Source organism: Xiphophorus couchianus, chromosome 1, assembly GCF_001444195.1.
Source record: "Xiphophorus couchianus chromosome 1, X_couchianus-1.0, whole genome shotgun sequence".
NCBI classification, from domain to species: domain Eukaryota; kingdom Metazoa; phylum Chordata; class Actinopteri; order Cyprinodontiformes; family Poeciliidae; genus Xiphophorus; species Xiphophorus couchianus.
Window position 1 is genome coordinate 20,246,486 of NC_040228.1, and position 22,647 is coordinate 20,269,132.

At 38.7% G+C, this 22,647-nt stretch overlaps 1 protein-coding gene across 4 annotated transcripts in view; it reads left to right on the forward strand.

The window, feature by feature from the left end:
• Positions 1-22,647, forward strand: part of plxnd1 (plexin D1) — a 99,334-nt gene that overhangs the window by 49,592 nt on the left and 27,095 nt on the right. For 2 of the 4 annotated variants that reach the window (XM_028040381.1, XM_028040551.1), the window contains exons 14-19: positions 8,623-8,728; positions 11,485-11,624; positions 12,082-12,261; positions 12,351-12,435; positions 12,518-12,775; positions 20,213-20,362. In XM_028040381.1, coding sequence (XP_027896182.1) covers positions 8,623-8,728; positions 11,485-11,624; positions 12,082-12,261; positions 12,351-12,435; positions 12,518-12,775; positions 20,213-20,362 — 919 coding nt within the window. Of the gene's footprint in view, positions 1-8,622; positions 8,729-11,484; positions 11,625-12,081; positions 12,262-12,350; positions 12,436-12,517; positions 12,776-20,209; positions 20,363-22,647 lie in introns of all 4 variants that reach the window. The other 2 variants (XM_028040300.1, XM_028040468.1) reach the window with 1 other exon arrangement.

Genomic DNA, 22,647 nt, shown 5'->3' on the forward strand with positions numbered 1-22,647 from the left:
TTCACATATATATTATTACTGGGCTCAATAAAATAGATTTGTTGAACCTAGAGAAATGTTACTAAGACCACATGTGGTTTTACTGCTCAATGACCAAATACTTTTATGCTGATCATTAAAACTATGTCTTTATTGCAGCTTGAGAAGAAACATGATGTCATAAATAGTGCATGCTCAGTTGCATGCTGAGAACAGCTAGCTGGTAATCACTATTGTTGGGAACATCTGTCAAATCTTTCATTTTGATTCCCAAATACAACAAAGATGTATTCTGACATAAGTCTAATATCATAACTATGATTTTAGAAATGTCCCTATTGAGATGATTTCTTTCCTCAATACGGACCCGAGTCAGATTGAGTAATACTGAGTTGAGTAATTGTATTTCTTATAGCACAGACATGTACAAGGTATGACAAAAATAATACAAGGTATTAACATTATTGCCATTATTGCCATACGTTTAATACATCGGTAGCTCAAGAGAAGTTTGCAGTACTCAGTCTTCCTTTTTGTGGTCTGTATCTGTAACATTTCACTGTGAGACCAAGTTCTTATGGTCTCACAGAATCAATGTGCATGAAGTATCCTTGTAGCTTACAATCCAGCTATATAATTGTTTTAGGTTTTTTGTGGGTATTTTTTGCATTTCTTAGATTCTTGTATTGTTGGGTACAGAATGGGTATAACCTTTCCCCCTCTGTGTCAACCAAACACAGAGATTGCAGTCAGCTTTTCCATTAAAGATCATTCAAAAATGCCTCGATCGGAACCCCGGACATGCTACATCATGGCATCCTTATATGGTATCTTTGTGCGTGTGAACTGTCACATATTAAGTGCACAATAATTCTCAGAAGTATATCCAAAGAAAGCTCATAGACTTGAATAACTGGCATTTCGAGTTGTGGCTTTGCAGTCTGAATTTCAGTTGAACCGTTTTGATTTATTATCCAAAACAATCATAGGTATAATAAACTGATGCACAAACGTTGCCAAGAGTATGTACAGGCAGACCCAGGTGTTTTTCCATTTTACTGCCTCCTGAAATGTCTTCTCAGGGTTTCATACTGGCTTTTTACTCATTGAATGATTCATCAGCATGTCCAGTCATGCTTTGGGGATCAAGTTTCAACAGTGTGGTGACTAAATGTGCTTTGTTATCTCTTCACCAGGGTGGAAATTGTTGATTTCACTTTGTACATTAGCTTTTGCCCATATACTGAAAGCAATCGCCAAATGCAATCAAGCTTTTCAAACTCTATTAGTGCGCTGCACAATTTTCTTAAACATTTGGTCTCCCTGTTGCAACTAAATAGTAAAGCCCTGACTTGCACCTTGAGAAAGCCAGTTAGCTCAGTCTTGCCCAAGGACTGTAAGCATAGCAACTCTAATGACAAAGAGATGCTTCAGTGACATGAAATATCCCACAGATATCTCTAGCCATTTTGAAGGAAAATTGAGTGGAAGGATATATAAGCAGAACATGCTAAAACAACTCCTGAACCTGAGACAACATCAGAAACGTCTTACTTAAGGAGGAAAAGAACAAATGATTCAAAGTCCTCTTTTCAGATAAAGAAAATTTTGCACTACATGAGGAAAACATGGGCCTGCAGTCTGGAGGAAGAATGGAGAACCTCACAATGCATCCTGCTTAAGGTCCTGAGGGAAGTTTCCAAAGATTAAATGGGGTTCAGATATTACACTGTGTCACTATTTTTTCTGAAGTCCACATTCAGCACTGCCATTTTAGATCACTTTGAACTCTGATGACAAACTTTATGGAGATTTTTCAGCAGGACTTTCCATTTAAAACAGCTAGAATTACCAATCCCTCCTTTAATGACGATGACAGTAACCAATGATAGCACTGTGCTTGAACGGCCAGCAGACTCACTTGAGATAAGTTCTTCACTTTTTGATCGTACTGATATGTTCCTAAGGTATATGTGTCTTTGTAAAGTAATAGATATGTTAGGTGTTACCAGCAACAAAGACAAATAGAGAAAATCCTATTTGTAAAGTTATTAGACCTTCCAATCAGACATGCAGTTCTAGACCCTAAATCCTCTGCACTCCATTAAAATAACAATAGATATATCTAAAATGAATATTTTTTCTTTTCTTTTGATGAGACAGTAAGTGAAGAAAAATTTTCAGTGGTTATTTTCAGTTAGTGACTCATAAGCTTTTATTGAAAGAAATAAAAAAAAGAGGAAAAACAAATGCAAATAGCTTAGCTTGCTATCTCCTCACATAATATCTGTTGTTCTGGTCTCAAAAGATGAATCTCAGCCATCCATTTGTGTTTTAGTTTTTATGTATTCACAAGGCTAATTTTCACAAATATTATTATGCAGCACATCTCTCAATTTAAATGACTCCGCCGCTATCCCCTCGTGGCTCGGGGACCATCACACTGTCACCATGGAGACAGCAGGACCCTGCTTTGACACTGGCGAAAAAGAGCTCAGTAACTCCAAAATTACATCCAAAACTTCTATTCAGTATCTGTAATGTTCCTTGAATAGAAGTGTTTATCTGGTCGTGCTCCAGTGAAGCCAATCATTGTTTTAAAACCAGTTCCAGGGTGACCTGCAGGTCTCACCTGTCACTCCAAAAGCCTGACACATCCGCACCCCTCCTCTTCCTTAAACTGACAAAAAAAAAAAAAGAATTCACGTTTCACTCCGGGGATGATCAAATCTCCTGTCTTCATTTCTCATTGGTCCCCGAGCCTGGCTGCTGTGACAGAGGAGCAACATTCTCTCTCCTTTAAGACGCACTGACAAATCACAACATGTTAGTGTATCTGACAATGTCAGCACTTTTGACTTACACACGCATGCATGAGCACACCTTGTTGTTACTACATCCAGTGACTGACTAACTTTGATCTTATCTCGTCACTTAAACTGGAATATTTTAATCTCAGCTTCAACGTCTAACACTTGGTAATTTAAGCATAAAATTAAAGAGTTGAAACCAGATGTTATATGAGATTATATCTGACTAAATTGTTTTTGATCGGTTAGGATTAACAAAATTATTTCTGTTTGCTAGAATAATTAGAGAGATAATAAACTGTTGACTTCTTCAGATTCAAAAAATATATTAAGATTGTAACTTTAAGCAATTTTGTGAACCAGATGATGATGATGATGATGTTATGGCTATTTAAGTTTCTGATTGGTTAATTTCACAACATTCAAGTTAAAGCTTAAACACATCGTTTCCTTGTGTGACATCATGGGAAAAATCACAAGCAAGACGTCTTGTGGGAGAAAATTGGCCCTCCAGAAGTCTAATCCATCAATACCCAAATGCCTGAAGGTGCCACATTCATCCGTTTAAACAATTATATACAAGTATAAACAGCTTAGGAATGTCCAACTGTGATGAAAAGATGATTGTGTCTTACAGCAACATGTGTGAATCAACTTGAGTACCAAAGCACGACTTTATGAATATGGTAACGGAGTGTGATTTCTCACAGTGAAGCCACTTCTATACCAATGAAAGGCCACTAAAAAGTGGCATAAAATGCCAGATTGCAGTTTTTAAATTTTCACTAAGACATTATTTTTTAGGAGATGTGTCCAATAGTCTAATAAAACTCATATTGAACTGGGGTTTTTTTTTCCATAATAACCATCACTACAGTAGAGGAAATGGAGACACTTACAAGTCTGAGAACATCATCCTCAGTGTGAATTGCAGTTTTGGCCACATCATGTTGTATGGGTGCTCTGCTGTGGGAGGGACTGGCGAACTTCATAACATAGATAGCATCATGAGGAAAGGACATTAAGTTGAAAAATTGAAGCAACATCTCAAGATAGAAGCTAGAGAGTTAAAGCTTTTGCACAAATGACTCTGTCAAATCGACAGTGGCCCTAAGCATAAAAACCATATTAGTTACAAATGACTAAATGACAAAACTGTCAGTTTTTTGGATGGAGTGTCCGTCCCACAAACTTTGTCTTACAAGAAAGTTACATGGCAGTCTACAAACCTGACCGAGTTTCACCAGTCCAGTCAGGAGGAATGGGCTCAAATTACAGCAATCTATTATGAGACATTTGTGAAAAGATCCCATAAATATTTGAGCCAAATCGTAGAGCTAAACTAGCAATACTACTAAATTCCAAGAAAATAAGAAAAATAATGTTAGCATCCATCCATCCATCCATTTTCTGTACACCCTTGTCCCTGACGGGGTCAGGAAGGGTGCTGGTGCCTATCTCCAGCAAACGTTTCGGGCAAGAGGCGGGATACACTCTGGACAGGTCGCCAGTCTGTCACAGGGAAACACAGAGACAAACAGTGTCTCTGTGTGTGTACCAGTGTCTCTGTGTGTGTACCATGTACACACACACTCACACCTAGGAAGAATTTAGAGAGACCAATCAACCTGACAGTCATGTTTTTGGACTGTGGGAGGAAGCCGGAGGAGAACCCAGGCATGCACAGGGGGAACATGCAAACTCCATGCAGAAAGATATAACGTTAGCAATCCTAACATTAAACAGGAAATGTTTAGTCTGATTTGATATCAGTGAGAAAAAGGATAGTGTGTATTTTTATATAGCGTACATGAATAAATATGATTTCAACTACATCTACATCTTACTAATAACCCTCCTTGCAACCCTGTAAGCAAGATTATGGGTGTACAGTATAGAAAATGTATGGGTTCTGATAATGCCTGAGTCCTGAAAGTTTTTAACAGTTTTCTTTTTAATTACCCTCATTTGTGAGATTTCAAGTTCAAAATGGCTCTCGCAGACTCCCACACTCATCAGCATACAAGCGCAGCACCTACGCATGTGACCCCATTTATTGAAGCTGCTGAGACAGGTGCCCGCTTGTGTGCTGGAAAAGGCCAAAGTTCACATCTGTGTGCTGAAAAGAAAAGTGTGCAGCTCTGGAGGAACTCCTCTCCTCTCACTCTGTGTTGACATGTTAATTAATGGCAATGTCAGCCTGGGCGCAGCTCATTTACTTGAAGTGCATCTCTTGATATCTGTCGCAAATTCTTCACACCGCCCTTCCTATCAATTTCATTAGAGCACTAAGTGGCCCTCGCCCTGTCCGTTTGGCAAGACTCCGACAACACTCGCATCAGACACACACATACACACCCTCACAGCTGATTGTTGATGATCCTCATCAGTCGCTCAGGGGAAATGATAGGAGACACTTCAGTACTTGCCCAAATATTGCCCTTTGACAGCCATAATACCTCTGCAGTGTGGCGGCATTGAAATGTGGAGTGGGGGTCAGTCTGGCTCTGTTTGCTCCTGCTGGGAGACAGCTTGTCCTTTTGACTGGGGTAGCTCTGTATTAGCATGCAATCACAGAGAAATACACCCACCAAGTCTCTAAACTTATTGTTGTTTGTGTGTTTGGGATGCAATCTTTTACAAAACCTGACAAACATAAACCTACCTTGTAAACGTTTCTGTATTTTGTTATGTTACAGCTACATAATATGATGTATTTTATTTAAGAAAATACTATATGTAGGGTGGAAGGGAAATGATCCATGGCTTGGACATTTTTTGCAAATACAAATCTGAATGTGGTATGCACATATGTATTCAGTCCACTTGGAAACCCCAAATAAAATCCACCATCTTACAGAGAACTGTTCAATCTATCATGCCAAAATGGAAAGAGGAAGATACAACTACAAACCTGCCAAGACAGCTGAACTTATAGGTCTGGTAAAGAAAGCATTAGAAGCAGTTCTTCCAATGCTGGTGGTTCTGCAGAGAGCCAAGGCTCAGGTGACAGGATTTATCGACAAGGCAACTGATAATGGTGCACTCATCAAATTTAGGCTTTATGAAGGATTGTCTACAAGAAAGCCATTACTGAAAAAAAGCCAGAACTTCTGTTTGAGGTTTGCTACAAGCCTTAAGAGACACAGGAAACATGTGGAAGAAGGTAATCTGCCCAGATTAGAAAATACTGTATGTATAACCTACATGCAAAATGTTATATGTGGTGGAACACCAACCATAGAAGCTTCTCCAAACTAATGTGGAGAGATATGTAGGTAAATGCAGGGCCATTGTAAAAGATTATCTTTTAGATTCTGCAAATACCTCGATAGATGTTCACCTTCCAGGAGGAATACAACCTCAAACACAGCCAGAACTACAACTGAACAGGTTAAATACATATTGAACATATTGCGTTAGATTGCTCCTCTCTACGCCCACACCTGATCAAAGTGACTTAAATTGATGGCTTAGCAAACAGACTGTTTAAATATTCAAAGTTTCTGGACTAGTTAGAAAACCATGGATCACTTTCTTTCTGTGCTGATCTGTCACATAAAATACAATGTAGTCTGTGGTTTTGCTTCATAAAATGTGAAATAGTTAAACACTTTAAACGCTTTAGCAAGGGACTGTTAGACTGTGGTTGTGTTACAGCACAGGATCTACATGCGGGAAATTGCTCAGTCTTGTGTAATTTGGGGTTTTAGTTACAACAAAAGCAACAGTAGCGGCCTCAAACTAAACAGAAACCCATCATGTTCTTTTCAGCAGTTCACTTTAGTGGTGGTCATTTCATTCTCCCTTGAGAAAGTGAAAATCATCGGTTTCATGTGCCTGGTATTTTGGCTGGTCATTTGATCTCCAGCATTGTAAAATGGAGAACAGAAATATCTCATGTTTTATGACATTACAATATATAAACATCAAATAAATCAGGGTATTTTATGCACTTTGGTATGAAGCGATTCTGTCAATACCTTGGTGAACGTTTCACCCAGGTCGGGTTAAGATGCAGCTGACTGCCTCCGCTGTGGCAGTCACCTGCTGAAAAAGCTTTATTTGTACTCTTTAAATAGTAATTATTTTTACCAGTTTCTTTTATGCACCACATAGTCTTCTGCAATAGTTTTCAGCAGCAGATGTTTAATAATACGATGTACTGTTTTGATAACCCTTGAGTCTGCAAAAACTGCGCATGGTCAGGCTGATTCAGGCTTCCGTGTCTCTTATTTCCCTTAGGCTTGAACCTGAGATTACTCATGTTTCATCATATTTGTCCCTTTTCATTCTTCTCCAAATTAGAGCCTGTGAAATGATGCATTTTTCTCAAAGAGCGCCCTTGTGCCAGGTGATGGCAGGAGTTTAATTTGAGGGTAATGACATTCTTTACCTGATGCTCTTGTTATTAATGAGCAGCACTGTAGGCCTCAGCAGGGTCTGCAGCTACTGCCGGTTATTTTAGAGTATTTTCAACAGCTACTCAGGCACAGGAACAAAATTCACACTTTAAAACAGACTCATTAGACGCTGCAGTCGCTCAGTCTTAGATACAGTCACACAAAGCACATTTCAGTTTGAATTGCATATTTAAAAACACACTCAAGTACAAATTTCTTTCTAGTTTTAGTCATAACTGCTTGAATGAATCTCTGCCTAATCTTATTGTACAACCAAACCAGGTCTGTCTATTTGAAACACAGCTCCTCCGCTTACAAAGTGCCCTGCAAAAGTATTGATAGCTCAACCACAAAACTCTCAGTTTTAACTGCACTTTATCTGGTAGTCATACACAAACACATAAGTAATTGTGCAGTGAAAGGAAAATGCCACATGGTTTTCAAAATTTTCCCAAATCTAAAAAGTGTGGGAGACATTTGCATTCAGCTGCTTTTACTTGCGTTCCCATAAAGAAAAAAAACTCCTTTTTTTAATTTATTTTGCTTCATTTGTCTCCTTACAATCAGATAAAGCAACAGTAGCGGCCTCAAACTAAACAGGAACCCATCATGTTCTTTTAAGCAGTTCACTTTAGTGGTGGTCATTTCATTCTCCCTTGAGAAAGTGAAAATCATTGGTTTTCACTTCCGCTGTTCCTCTGTACAAACTCAATCAGATCAGCCTTCTTACAATTTTACATTAGCTTTAGGGGGTTTATGTAAAATCCTAGTTTATTGCTATAAGGTGACAAAATGTAACAAAAAGTCCTGAAGGTGTGAATACTTCTGCAAATTCCCAGTGATGTCTGCCAGTGTTCAGATCACTAGCTGAGAGTTTCTAACCTCTGCAGCAGCAGGTACCAGACTGAATAAACCAACAAGCTGTCAACCTGGAGGGGATCATTGGAGGGAATAAAGGTTATATCCCGCCCCTGGTACATTTATCCCTCTGAGGTCCCAGAGCAGTGGGTCCCCGTGCCTCCATTCTCCACTGTGTCATTAATACGAGTCGTCCCTGCAGAGCATGCAGTAGTGGCAGAGGGTTTAATCACAGCCAGGAGGCTGGAGAACAAGCCTCAGCAGCCCCCTAATCTCCTTTGTGGTTAGTCGCATTTGGTCAGGGGGGGCTTTGAACTTTACATCTGCTCATATCTGATACCTTCGAGGCGTTATTTGATTCCATATGTAAATGCAATAGGGACTGATGAATTACCTCATAAGAACCATTCTCCGAGATATATTATGTCTTTGTTTAGCCGTCACAATCAGATTTCCCTCGCACACAATTTGGCTTGATTAAAGTCCTTATTAAATCAAAATTGGATGCTGTATTGTGTTATCCAGATTGTGTTTTTATTAACTGATCTCTCGCTGTGATGCTCTGTCCTCAGGCTCGTGTGTCACACTGGGAGGTCCTTACATGACAGGACGGATTCTGTCCGCGTGGACGTGGATCAGAGCGGGACGGGGACGTCAAAGGAAAGCTTCGCCTACTTGGTGAGCATTCTCCAGCATCCGACTCTCCTGCTGGGTTTTTGCTCTCCCTTCTGTCTGTGACTTCCTCCATATTCTTCCTGCATGCTCTTTTGCTTCGCTCCCCACTGGGAAGGCCTTCCCAAGAGTGTCAGCTGAGTGTTAACAGATGTGTTTTATGGTTCAGAGGAATGTTGGTGTGTGGGAATCTTCAAACGTCCATCTGAACTGAAGCTAAAAGTAATAGTCATGTAGCTTTTTTTCTGCCAACAAAAACAAATATTGAGACTCCTGGAATGCCCCTTTTACTCTTAATTTATCAGTGGCTGAGGTAAACCGGACCAGTGCTGTGGAAATTAGCCTCATCCCACACAACCTCTCATTGGAATAAGGACAATCAGCCTGTGGAAATACCCGTGTATGCTCTTTGTTTCTCTGTGTTCATAGACAAAGACTGTTTCATAATACACAGAGTCGTTTCAGCAGCTTCTAAGGGCAGCTCTGTCCATGAGTCATACTGCAGAGAAATAACCCCAATCTGAAAACCCATCATGATACATAAAGATGAAAAAACTCTGAAACAGCGAGTTTAAAGGAGGGGACTACTGTGGGAACTCCTGTTAGGCATTTTTTTTTATCTCTAAGAAGCTCAACGAGAGCCAGGCTGAAGGGGAAGATGTAGGGGAAAAACTGTTTTGGAGACAGGATGTGTGTCTTTGCTGCATCTCCTTCCTCAAAATTTTAAACGGAAACATCTGCCTCCTTCCACCCACATTGACACAGCGAAGCACAATAGGTCTGCCCCATCCCTGCTCGCTGAGGAAGTGAATCCTGTCAGCAAGGATAAGAGGCATCCCTGCAGGCGAGGTTCATGGAGGGGATAAAAAGTTTCGAAAAAGCAGCAATGCTGATTCTGGTAGATGCAGATTTCTATGAGGATAATTTGCCCTAGGACTCTTTCTATTAATATATACATATATGAACAAGTTTCAACGTATGTAGAGCTTTTGCCCTTTCCTTATGGTATTTCATTAATATTTTTTTCTAAGCCACAGTCCTATGCCAAGCACTCGTTTTCTTCTATTTTATTAGGGTTTTATGTGTTACACTAACACATAATTATGAAGTGGATGAAAAAGACTACATGTTTTCACATTCACTTTTTTTTTACCAATATGAAACTGACTAGTGTATTTGTATTTACTCCCTGACTCAATACGTTGTAGCTGCATGTGTTTTAGTGCATCTCTTTACTAATTTTGTACATTTAGGAACAAAAATTTGTGCCCACATTCAAGTGTTTTGTGGCTAGCTTCCCTATCCCTAAGCTGAAACATTCCCACAGCACGATGCCATTGCCATGTTTCTATCTATTTAAACTGCCTGTGTTCTAACAAGGGCTTCCTCCTTCTCACTCACCCATGAAGGACAAATATGTAGTTTTTTAGTCGATAGACTCTGCTGTACTCGCTGTTAATCTCTAAAGCTGTTATGGGCCTTTTGGCTGCTTCTCTGGCTAATGCTAACCTCCTTTGACCTGGTGGTGACAGCCTAGCAAATATACTACATGCTGTTGTATTTGGTTGCATGCTACAGTGAACAGTGATCCATGAGATGATCATATCTTAACTCTGGTTTAAACATCTCCCCAACTTTATCCCAATTAAAAGTTTTGAATTAATTGCAGAGTCTGTAATTAAGTGATCACAATTAATTGCAAAATTTTTATTCCAAAAACCCTTCCCACATATTAGACCATTTCTTACTGTTAAATGAATTAATTAATAGACATATGACCTCAACAACAAATATTTTTATTGTTTTTAATCATTTAGGTTGTTCAGCCAACAGATTGGTCCAAAGTGCTTTTATACGCAGTTTTCAAGTGCTACAGGAATCCTCAGTGAGACAAGAAAACCGACTTTGTTGTCCACCAGTGTTTGAATGCTGTTGTACGTCAGATTTATGGCCGTACCAGAAACCCAATAAAAAGGTTCCGGTTTAGGATTTTTGTATGTAAAAAATTAAAAATGCATTAACATTTTTAACACATTAAATTCCATGTAACTGTTTAATTGAAATTAACGTGTTAAAGTCCCGTCACTAATACGGACATTATACATTAGTGTTCTCTTATTAATAACAGGGTGACTTCTGAAGACAGTTGATTGTGGCAGATTAATTTTGATGATCATGATAAATGATAGTACATTTATTTATTTCACATAGACATTTCACCAACAAAACATAATAAAAGTAAAACTTTCATATTTTCTAGATGTAAATGTAATACCCTATTACCAGATATATATTCAAATAAATTTAGTAAATGCACAAAACAATTTTCAAAAAATGTTCTAAAATAATTGTAATTTTCTCTTAGCAATTATGCACTACTTTGTGTATGTCTGTCACATAAAATTCCTACTAAGTACACTGCAGTTTGGAAAGTGAAGGAGTGTGAATACTTTTGCGGGGCAATGTGCAGCACAGAATGACTGTCCTACCATTTCTGGCCCCAAAGGGCTGATGGCTTCAGCTGCATAATAATGATCTGCTGCAACATGGGCTATCTTCACAGTTTTCTTAATTGTTATAGCCAGCAGCTGTCTCAGTCAATTTGCAAAACCCGGACACGTGAACCTCATAGAAAGAGAAGTGTTTTCATTTGTTTCAAAGCATTGTGTAGGAGAAATGTCTAAGTGGGAAAAGCTGTCAAGTGTTCTGTTATCAATCTGATGTCTTTCCTGTCATTTGCTGAATCTTTGTTCTGAATGCAGGTCCCCAATGTGAAGTCCATATATCCAGAGAAAGGTTCTCGTGTTGGAGGAACCCGGGTGACAATCCGTGGAAAACATTTGGACATCGGCTCACAGGTTAGAGTAAAGGTCAACGGAACACAGGAGTGCACCATCACAGAGTGAGTACAACATTTTTATTATTATTATTTTTTTTTACATTTTCATTCTCAGATTGTTTGTATATTTTAGAGACGTGACCCTGCTTTGCAAGTCTGCATGAATTCTGCCCATTACAATTACAAATCATTTGCATGGTTTCTTTTCCTTCCCACGTATTAATGGCTTTCCTTTTTAAACAGCGGATATTAAACGCATGAAGTGACAATTAAATATTCAGAGTGCATTGCTTTGCAAGTTCTGCATAACTTCTCACAAGATTAAATTCAGCACTTCTAGTTGTTGCCATAGCGCATACCAAAATAGCTCCACCGCTCCTGTGAAAGTCTGCCAAGCAGCAAAAAACGTAACTCCAGCTGTAATCAGAAACAGTTTTTAGGATGGAACCTTTTTCTACACATCACAAGTTGTGGGTAACAGTGTTTACATCTTTTTATTTTATTTTATTTTTTCCCCCAGAAAAACGGATCAAACGATTAAATGCATCATGCCTCCAGCGTTGGAGGCAGATACTGAGCTGGTGACAGTGTGTGTGGAGTTTGAGGACCATCCTTGTGAGGAAGCAAACATTAGCACCATGTACACCTATGAGCAAAACCCAACTATCAGCTCCATCCACCCAACGAAGAGCTTCCTCAGGTGAGTAAATTCCCAGAAGAATTGCAAGTGAATTCTAGGCAAATTCTTAGTGGCTGCGATGTAACAATTGCCGTGTGTTTGTGTCATAGTGGTGGCAGGACCATTACGGTTAAAGGTCATGGTTTTGACCTGGTTCAGAGTGTCACCATGAATGTCCTGGAAATTGGGCAAACAGTAAGCAGTTTTTCAGCCATGCTACTTTGAATATAATTTATTATTTCATGAAAGGTTTTAACTTTTTTTTTTTTTTTATCAGAACTGTAGCGTTCTCTCCTCCTCAACAATCACCTGCCTATCTCCGGAGTCCAGCCAGTCCCAGGAAACCTCAGTGCAGTTTGTCCTGAACGGGGTCCCATATACCGGAGACAGCCCTTCATCCTCTGATGACAGGCCCGGCGAGCCTCATAAAGAGCACTTCCAGCTGGGATACGTGGAGGACCCTCAGTTCTTCACCACCAACAAAGACAAGCAGATCAAACACCATTCAGGAGAGCCACTGACTCTCATAATCAATGTGAGTAACGAAGCTGAGACAGAATGTGCATCCCTGCTGTGTTCAGGTGTCATTTATTTAATATTAACCAGATTTTATCACAATTATATTTCCTTTGTGTTTCCCATCATTTGTAGTAATTCAGGATTGATTTGGTGTATTTTAAGCAACTTTTAAATCAGATTTATGGGAATTAATCAGGAAATATTCAAATAAACTGACAATTTAAACTTTATTTAACCTCTGAACACTTTCTTCACTCATAATAAGAGACCTATAGTGGTTTGGTTTCAGAAAATCAAATTGAACATGAGGGAATGCTGCTTCAGATATATCTGACAGGAGAAGCTGATGCAGCCGAATACAACACATCTTGAAATGGGAAATGGAGATATATTTGAGTTTATTTCAGGTCTTTACACATCAGTCATTGACGTTATGTTGACATTGTTTTATTTTGTGTTGTTTTTAGCTACTAAGTAGGTGAAAAAATTACTAGTAGGTCTGTCGAGCATGAAACTAAGAAAATCTGAGAAGTTTATGTAAACAGCTAAAATGACTTTAAGTTGGAGTATGCATGGTTATGCACTAATGTTTTTTGGGGTTTTTTTTAAACATTAGGCTTTATTTTTTGGGATATTTCTTACTGAAAGAAAACTAAGATTGCAATTGGTTCAGAGACACTGAGAGAACCGTGGGAGCTTTCACATCACAATCATGTCTGCTGTCTGCTGCAGGAACATTTTCACATGTATATTTTCATAACTCTGTTTAATTTTACTGTTAGATGAGTGACTAAACCCTGAAATATATGAGTGGCGCCCATTCTGTGACATTGTTTTGTGGCATGCGGGAGCTTGAAGCCACTTCCTGTCTGCCCTTCTCCCCTACTCAGTGAACCAGACCCCTTATCAGACTGTGTGATGTTGGTTTGGGGCTAACCAAAGAAAATATGTTTTTCGTTAATGGGTTGAAAAAGAGAAATCTTTAATGTGGACAGAATTTATTATTGTCTGATATCCTGAACAATAGTTTTTAGTCCCAGTTACTATAGCTACAGTTAAGCCCAAAATTAATCATAACCTATCAGGTTTAGATTTTAGGTAACACTTTATTTGACGGGTTGTGAATAAGACAGTCATGACACCGACATAAACATGACATAACACCTGTCATGAACATGAGTAAGTCTTCATGAATATTTATGACTGTTGTCATAAGGTGTCATTCGGTAAATCATGACACTTTTAATACAAAGTTGACGCTATTCTAAATGTCTTCATTAGGACAACTTGACATTAACCAAGACATCATGATCTGACGTAAATTTGTTATGAAAGTAGTACTGATTAAACTCTAGCTTTCATAACATAAAGCTACATAATTTTTAAAGTTTAATCAGTAATACTTTTATAACAAATGTATGTCATGTTAAGTAGGTTTTCATCCAACCAAGAAGTAAGTTTGTGACAGAAAATAAAACTATCATCATTTGAAAGATAACAAAACAATGTGCAAGCAGTTTCTTTTTTTGGAAATAACATGATAATAATAGCATTTCATAAGCAACAATATGTCAACATTTTTTATACTCTTCTAATCAATGAAATATTAACATTTTTTTAACATGACGGTGGTGAGAGTTTACTTGTTTTCCATCTTATCTTATCTTATTTTATCTTACCTTATTTTTTAATCGTTAATAATAACAATTTATTTATCACAATATATTTAACAAGCTAGGATTCTGCCAGTCAATGTAGCAAGGATATTCAAAAGCAACCTTAAACCTTTGAAAGGGTATATTATGCAGGTCAGGTTTTATAGTGTGACCTTATATTTTTTATGATTGTAGATGGATTATTTACATTCAATTGTCTTCCTTATTTAAATTTTTTTGTTAATGCAGAAGCAAAAACAACAACATAAGAGTTTCATTGACATCCAGTTGTCATCCTCAACTCTGTTACTCTGTTCTTAAGTTTTTATTTATCGTTCTGTCTGCAGATATGAATGAGTTATGGCAAGTGGCTACTTTATGACTTATGGATGATATGTTTTCTTGTGTTTATCATTAAGAAGAGATGGATAAAGGAAGCAAGCATCTGTGTAATCTAACATCTATAGCCAGCCAAGCAGGCTACAATTACTAAATAAATGTTCCCAGACCATTTAATTCACTTAAAATGTAAAGAATACATCATAAGAAACAATGCCTAACTATGTTAGTTTTATCATAAGCATATGGGATATCAATAATTATGGCTCCTGTAATTAGTTAAAAACAGTGGTTTCTTAACTAAATCAATGTTCTGAAGTTAAAGATTGGATTTTCTCATTTTTTTCAGAGTCATTTATTTTTGAGACTCACACATCTTTATCCGGAATGTTAATAATCATGGAGGGCTCTGTAGTTTTGAGTAACGGTTTTGTCATTTTATATGAATAAATACAAACAAATCATTAAGGCATAATTCAAATTTTTGGTCAAAATGTGTTCCTATAGAGATGGATTCAACGAGTCAGACAACTGGCACTGCTTTTCCCACAGTCAGAGAGAAGCTAGATATAATTAGACACATTCATTGCTTATCATTTTTGGTTAAATGGTCTCTTATGATGCCAAGCTGACTTTGTAACAAATATTCATAACAAATATTGTCATAACTAAAAGTCATAAACAAGTGATGGAATTTCCTTTCTTGTTTTTTGGATGCACAATCATTACTTAACAAGACAAACTCGACAGTGTACATCAGACAGAGCTGAGTGTGTCCTTATTTATATTCACATAAACCAGAGGCACATAAAACACATCAAAGACCCTGTCCTCCTAAGCATGTTGATTTCTGTTGGAGGTGTGAGTGGGGTAAGGAGGGGCGCAGTGGCAACTCAGTGGGAGGCCCCATGTTTGTGCGTTCTGGCTGATTTAAGCACCTGTCTGCTTGAATCCATCACGTTAAAGGGCTGCCGGCTGTGACACCGCGCGACACGCACACAGGAACAGCACAGACAAGGATGTCTGAACATGATGCCACCTCCTCTTTATGTGTTAGTGCGTGCTAGGAGGAGGTCGCTGCAGGAGTCGCTGTCTCTGCCTGCCTACATGAGCGACTTGTCTGTTGTTTCCTGCTTTATTTAGGAAAGGTGGATTCCAGTTGTGGTGGACTTGAGGGGAGGCTGAGACAGAATGTGTTTGTTTAATAGGAAGCTTGTTAGTCAGCCAGGACCAGAGGTAGGATTTGCTGTGCATCCTTCCTCAGAGTTTAGAAAACATTTATTGTAATCCAACTATGTTTTCTACAAAAATATTGTGAATTTTATATTTATAAATCAATTTTTAAAAAGTATTTCAACATATATGGATGATACTCTTTATTTTTGTATGTGTGTGTTGGTTGTGACGAAGCACTTTTTGACAAAGGTTAAAGAGGCTGCATCCTGTAGGGACCCTCTGTGTGTAATCACAGAAAGGAAACCCTCTGGTGATAAAGACACACATACACACACACACACCCTTCCTCACTTGGCCTAATTATATTGAAGGGATGTTGCTGTTTCAAACTAACAGGGGAATTTTTTTGTAGGTCTGGTCATCCTTCCAATAAGTAATCACAGTGTTGTTCATACTAGGTTAATTGCAGAGATCAAAGCATGTTTCAGTCATGTAATTATTGTGGGATTACATAAAGAATGAAAGGTCAATGATAAAATGCAGCTCTGCTGTTTCTGAGTTACAGCCTTGTGCGTGTTTGCAAACCTTTGGCCCACTTTGAGGATTGACCTTGTTGAAATATTAAAGGGCATTTTTCATCCTTTTTGTAACTTGTCCTTTGTACTTGTGTTGTGGGTTGTGGCTCGCAGTAGTTTGCATTTATGTCCAGGCCTGAATGCTTTTGATGTGTTGGTCCTTAAGGGAAAAGTTTAGTCTTGATTTACATCTCTCAGTCATGTGTAGATCAGTCTCAAGGATGTAGGCAGATTAATTTACATAAAGAAGATATGACACAAATAGAAAGTCATTAAGTTTCATTGTGCTTTCTTGTTCAATAACAATAAAGTAATTCTGATACTGAGAGTTTCAGAGGTGCAAGCCATCCAGGCAAAAAATCTTTATTAACAGTGGTGTATTATGTAAAATCATTTTTCTAGAGCTTTATATAATGTAATGTTATTCCCTCATCAAAAACATACCTGGAGTGATGCTTTAATTCTTTCATAAAGGTTTGAGAAATCCTTTAGCCTCCTATGCAGCCACCATAAATGCTTCCTTCCACAAATCATAAACCCTCCCCCAACTCAGCTTATCCCGATTAGCGGCATTAGCAATTAGCAAACACCATCATCAACATCATAAAAACTACTTCTCAGTAAAACGGTGGTAAAAAAAAATTATAACGGATTAATAGAGGAATATTGCTGTGATGACTTCCTGAACAGCGAAATCAAATTTCTTCTAAGTTATGTCTCTTATATACCACATTTTTCTACTAAATGAAGGTGACATAGTTACTTGATGGTGCTATAAAATGGCGCTATATGACTTGAAAATACATTATATATCTGTCCCCTTTAAAATTGAAATCTTGGGGTTGCAGTGATTTGAGCTTGTTCTGCAGCTGCAGAGACCTGGAGAGCTTACAGTCCTTGTTTCAACCATGCAGACAAGTATGCCTGACTATCATAGAGTTATAAGTGAAACCATCTGTCCAGCGACTGAAGCCTGACTGATAGTGGGCTCATGAACAAGGACAGCAGCAGATCTCCAAACAAATTGACTGCTGAAAAAATTAATTCATGCTTTGCTGTAGTTCTCTTAATACGGTGACTCCAATCCGTCTGAAACTCTAAAGAATCAACCGTCGTAAGTTCAAAGGTCAAACCGGAGGCACATGTCAAGATGATGAAAAAACACAGGGTGTGATGATAATGTTGGGTTTTCTGATCTAATCTAGACTGACAAGCTTGTGATGCTTAACCAGTCGGGCATTTTGCTGTTTGTCAAATGTAGATGAAGGCAGAGCAGTAAAAGCTCAAAGAGAGAGGAAGATGAGAGTGGCCCCAGCGATTAATAGAAGATTCAGGACAGGGAACGTCTAACCTACAGTGTTTCCAGTATCTTATATTCCTGTCTAGATTCACGATTCTCTGCAGAACCCCTAAACCTACCAGGCCTCTTGTAGAAAATCTAAGCTTGTAAGACGACCACCCACAAAGGAAACTAGCGTATATGCAATGAACAAGTACAGCTGTAAAAAATTAGACCCAATAAAAACCTCCCTGCAGGCTTAAAATAACTGTCTGTAGAAGATGTTCTGAGTAGAAATCCATAAGATCCACAGAGACTTTATGGAATTCCCATTAAAGGAATAATTCAGTAATTTAATCTCATCCCTCCAGATCATTTTGGGATTTGCAGCAGACGCATAAACGTAAGATGAAGCTGCGGAGAAGGCTGATATATGCTCACTTTTAGACTAATGGACATGGTTGGATTGACTCTAGATGAGGCCCAACATTACAAATTTCCCTAAATGCTTCCTAATTAAAAATGTTACTGAACCCTGACTGGCAGACAAACATCCTTCACTTTCCAAGCCGACAGTGTGTAAAGCCCAAGGCAGCGGGGATGATGTCACCAGCAGTAGGAATAGTTTTTTTGTCAGACTGTAGAAAGCTCCCTGTGGGCACCCAGAAGACAAAGTGGAACTGTCTGAAACGGTTGAGGTCTGCCACTCCATATGACTTGAAGTCACACGTAAAGTGTAAAATCAGAGATGGGTCCCTTTAATTAATGTAGCTCCCAGCAGTGAGAGGTGGTGTTGGATAGAAGTAGGACAGTAAGATTCATTGCTACAGATCTCTGTGAAGGCGCTGAGTGTTGTTCTGGACTCACCCAGACAACTTGCTATATACATTAGCATATAGCAAATGTATTCATACACCAGGAAATCTCTTACATTTTGATATGTCATTCAGAGTGTTTTACTGAACCCTAACCTAATAGACCAACAGAAATAGAATATAATTGTGAAGTGAGAACATATACATTGCTTTGCACTTTTCTTTACATTTAAAAAAATCTACTCACCCCATTATTTAGCAGTGTGTCACTTAATCTGAACATTAAATCCTTGTAAAACCACCTTTTTCTGCAATTCCATTTGCAAGTCTTAATCTCAACCAGCTTCCACTGGTTGAGAAAAAATATTTTAGCTCCTTCCAATTAAGCTGAAGATCAATCAGAGTGGATGGAGAGCATCTATGATGCTCAGTTATACTTTGCTGGTAGACATCGTCAATTACAAGTCAGCTGTGATTGTTCTCTTCACAGAACAGTTATATTTATACTGATAATTAAATCATACCTTGATTAATTCCCTTTTCCAAATGTGAAGGAAAAATTTTGTTTTAAATGTACTTTATCTCAAAGGTAAATTAAACAATTCATATCATCCAAGTATCTTCAAACAGTCATTGTGGATGGTGATGATGTGGGCAGGTAGGATCTTCAGTGGCAGTGAGTTTTGCAACAAATCTAAAGGTGTCTCTGACTAGAGACTGTTGGTGTAAGACTGTTTCTATCATGATATGCTAACAACTCAATATATAGGCAGTAAACACAGTAGTCCACAGTACTATCAGTAGTTCACAAGCACTGCCAATCCACCTCATTTGCTTTTGCTATGCCTCTTTAAGTCTCTGTCTGGAGGTATTGTCAGAAAATTGGTCAAGGAGACACTGGAGTGGGGCTATAATTCTTGCACATTATGTTCAATGGAAAAGATGGTTTGAACTTCCTCCTTCTCGCTCTGCTTTTGAAGTCTCCTTTTCAGCTCCTCTGGGACTTGGGGTCATAGTTCAGTTATTATTTGAGCTTTTGAGATGCTAATAAGTTGATCCCAGTTGTAAAACCAATGCCTTGTTGCTAGGGTTACGCATCATAACAGTCCTAAATTTTAAAAAAAGAGCAAAAATGCTTCCAGTACCACAGGATCCAAAACCAGAGAGACCAATTGTCCAACGCCTCAACCAAAACAATTATGTCTAGCAGAAGAGCAAACCAGGATGGGCTAAACAGAGTTGCTCCAACATGTTGCCACCATGAGTAAGGCAATTCTAAACAGAATCTATTGGATTTTATTTAGGGGAATTACATTCAAGGGGGCCGACTACAAATTACTACAAAACCATTTACTTCTTTCAGGCTTCATATTTATCTAAAACTTTGTGCATCTATTTTTTCTGCATCACAATCACGCTCTACTTTGTGCAGGTCTAACTCATAAAGTCTAACTTTGCAAACTGTAAAAAAAAAAAAAAAGAAAGTAATGTATTGCAATGCATGTATGTGCATGTGGGCTAAAGCTTCGCATCTTTATTACCTAGGCCTGTTCAAAGGGGAGACAACTCTTGGCACTGACCATCTCATGTTTTTTTATATATGTTTTACAGCAGAAAGTGCCGAGTGAGCTGGAGCTGGTGCCGGAGGAATACTCGGTGATGATTGGCTCCTATCCCTGTAATATCAGCTTCCATAATGACCAGCTGTTCCACTGCACCATCAATGGGCAGCTGAGGTCCAGCGAAAGTGAGCTTCCTGTCACCGTAAGTACAAACACCACAACCTCACCACGGTTTTCACACAGACCCTCATCTCATCTCATCTTGAATATTATTGCTCAACAGACCCTGATAATTTCAGCTCCTCACCCATCTGTCATTTAGCATTTAAGCCAAATATTTAGTCAGAATCAGGACCATCTGTGATGTTAACTGAAACAGATTTAGTGTGCAGGAACCCATGCACTGCAAATAAGATGTCTGAGCCACCTCTAACATGTTTTATGAATGGTTTCAGGTTTCTAAGCATGACAATATAATATTAGCTGGGGTGCTGAGCCGTCACTTAGTGACAAAACATAACAATAAACAGTGACACATTGTATTTATCAACTGATCTTTGTGTCCTTCAGTTCTTGTCACTCACATTGCTACACAATTATTCTGAGTCAGCGATGATCTCACTTTCCAGTGGGGCAGTTTTTTCTTCCAAGTTATTAAGTAAAACCATGAAGCACTTCTACACTTGTTTACATATGTTGTTGTCCATTTTGATCTAGCAGAACAGCACTTTATTAGGTGGGACTCAGCTCATCCATATTCAAATGTGAGCTACACTACTAGTTTTTGATGAGGAAACTCTGAAGCATATGTTTTCAGCTGAGTTGTGCTCTGAGAGAAGTTTTCTCCACTTTTATACAAAAATAGAAATAAGAACCTCTTATTTCTCCTCCACCTCTTTCTTGTACCTGCAGCACTCTCAGGTGCGCGCCCACCTCTTCTGTCTATCAAGATCACTCAGAGTAAACAGGGGTAATTAGCAACAACATGAGCAGAGAGCAAGGGTCAGAGGAAATGTCATAATAAAAATGGGTGGGCTGCCTGCGCCCATAGGAAGTGTTTGCATTTGACAAAGCTGTAAATATAGCCCTCGCATTTATTTTCCTTTGTGTCTGCAGATTTAAATAAATGCTCATATGCTTTGCTCAGGCAGAGTTTGTGGCCATCAGTGCTTTTTTTCACTTACTTTAAGAAGCAGATCTATTTTTGCATGCCTGTGTTGTGCTTGGCTCTGAAGTGCTGTAGCAGTAGACGTGAGGAAGCGATGTTTTTCTACCCGAAGCGAAACAGGAACATGGAACAATGGCATTTTCCCCTCCATTACACCGGGTCACAGTGGTGCAGCCTCTGGAAAAAGAAGGCCTTCTCCGGCTGCTCCGTGTAAATAAGCGCCTGAACTCGAAGAGGGATGGAGGAATATTGAAAGCAAGGCAACCCAATGAGCTTGTTTCCCCCACAGAGTTGTGTGTAGGAAGGATTTGGTTTGAGGATTGGAGGGTTTTTTATCTGAGTCTCTTTTTATGAAGTATGCTGGGATTGCAGATGAGGAGGGAACAAAGTGAGCTGAGACCACAGAGGACCCTGCTGACTAATCAGAAGGGAGAAGTGAAAGTTCGCTTCTTGCCACATCTGGGTTAGTTTGAACTGGGTGACTCTTCCAGCGCTGAGAGAGAGAACATTTTTCAAAACCTACAGCCTAATTTCTTTTTTGCATGTGTGCACCTGTCTCCATTGCAAAATGGATAGGCTTGTCTGTGTGTGCGCCAGCACCTGCGCCCCTATTGCGAAAAGTTTTAAATATGTTATTTAGAAAAGATGCTGTCCTTATTTTTTGCCAACTAAATATAAGCTAACACTCTGAAATAAAGGTTTGGGGTGGAAACAAGACTAAAACTAACCTTTGTGAACTAACTTTAAAGATATTTTTCTACCTCACTAGTGTGACTAGTGAGGCATAACGTTGAGAAAGATTTCTTTATTTTGTCATTTTTATGGTTATAATTACCTTTGGACTGTGTATTGTTTTGCTACCACTTTTCAATCTTGCAGCACTTTGTGTCGATCTAACACATACAATATGAGCAAAAAGGTTGCAGCTGCAGTGTGGAAAGTAACTGAAAAGTTCAAGGGGGTGTGAATATTTTTACACAGCACTGTGGATTAGGAAAGTTGTCTTTCACAATCAGTTAAAAAATAATTACTTACTGGGCTTGCAGTTGGCTTTTAGAGGCTCCACTGTGCAGCTAAAAGGGGCAAAGGTTTCAGCAAAGCCTGGGAGAAGAGAGACTAAAAAAGACAGGAGCTTAAAGGGCTTGTTCGTGATTTAAGATTAACTGAGAAGCTGGAAAAAAGTATTTTCATATGTGAATCGGAACGTGCTATTCTGGTGCAGTCCTGGGATAAAAATATAATAAACGAGTCCTTTAATGTTATTCCTCCTCATACCTGCTCTGTCTTCCTGAGCTTTTCTCTCTTCATCTTTGTATCTG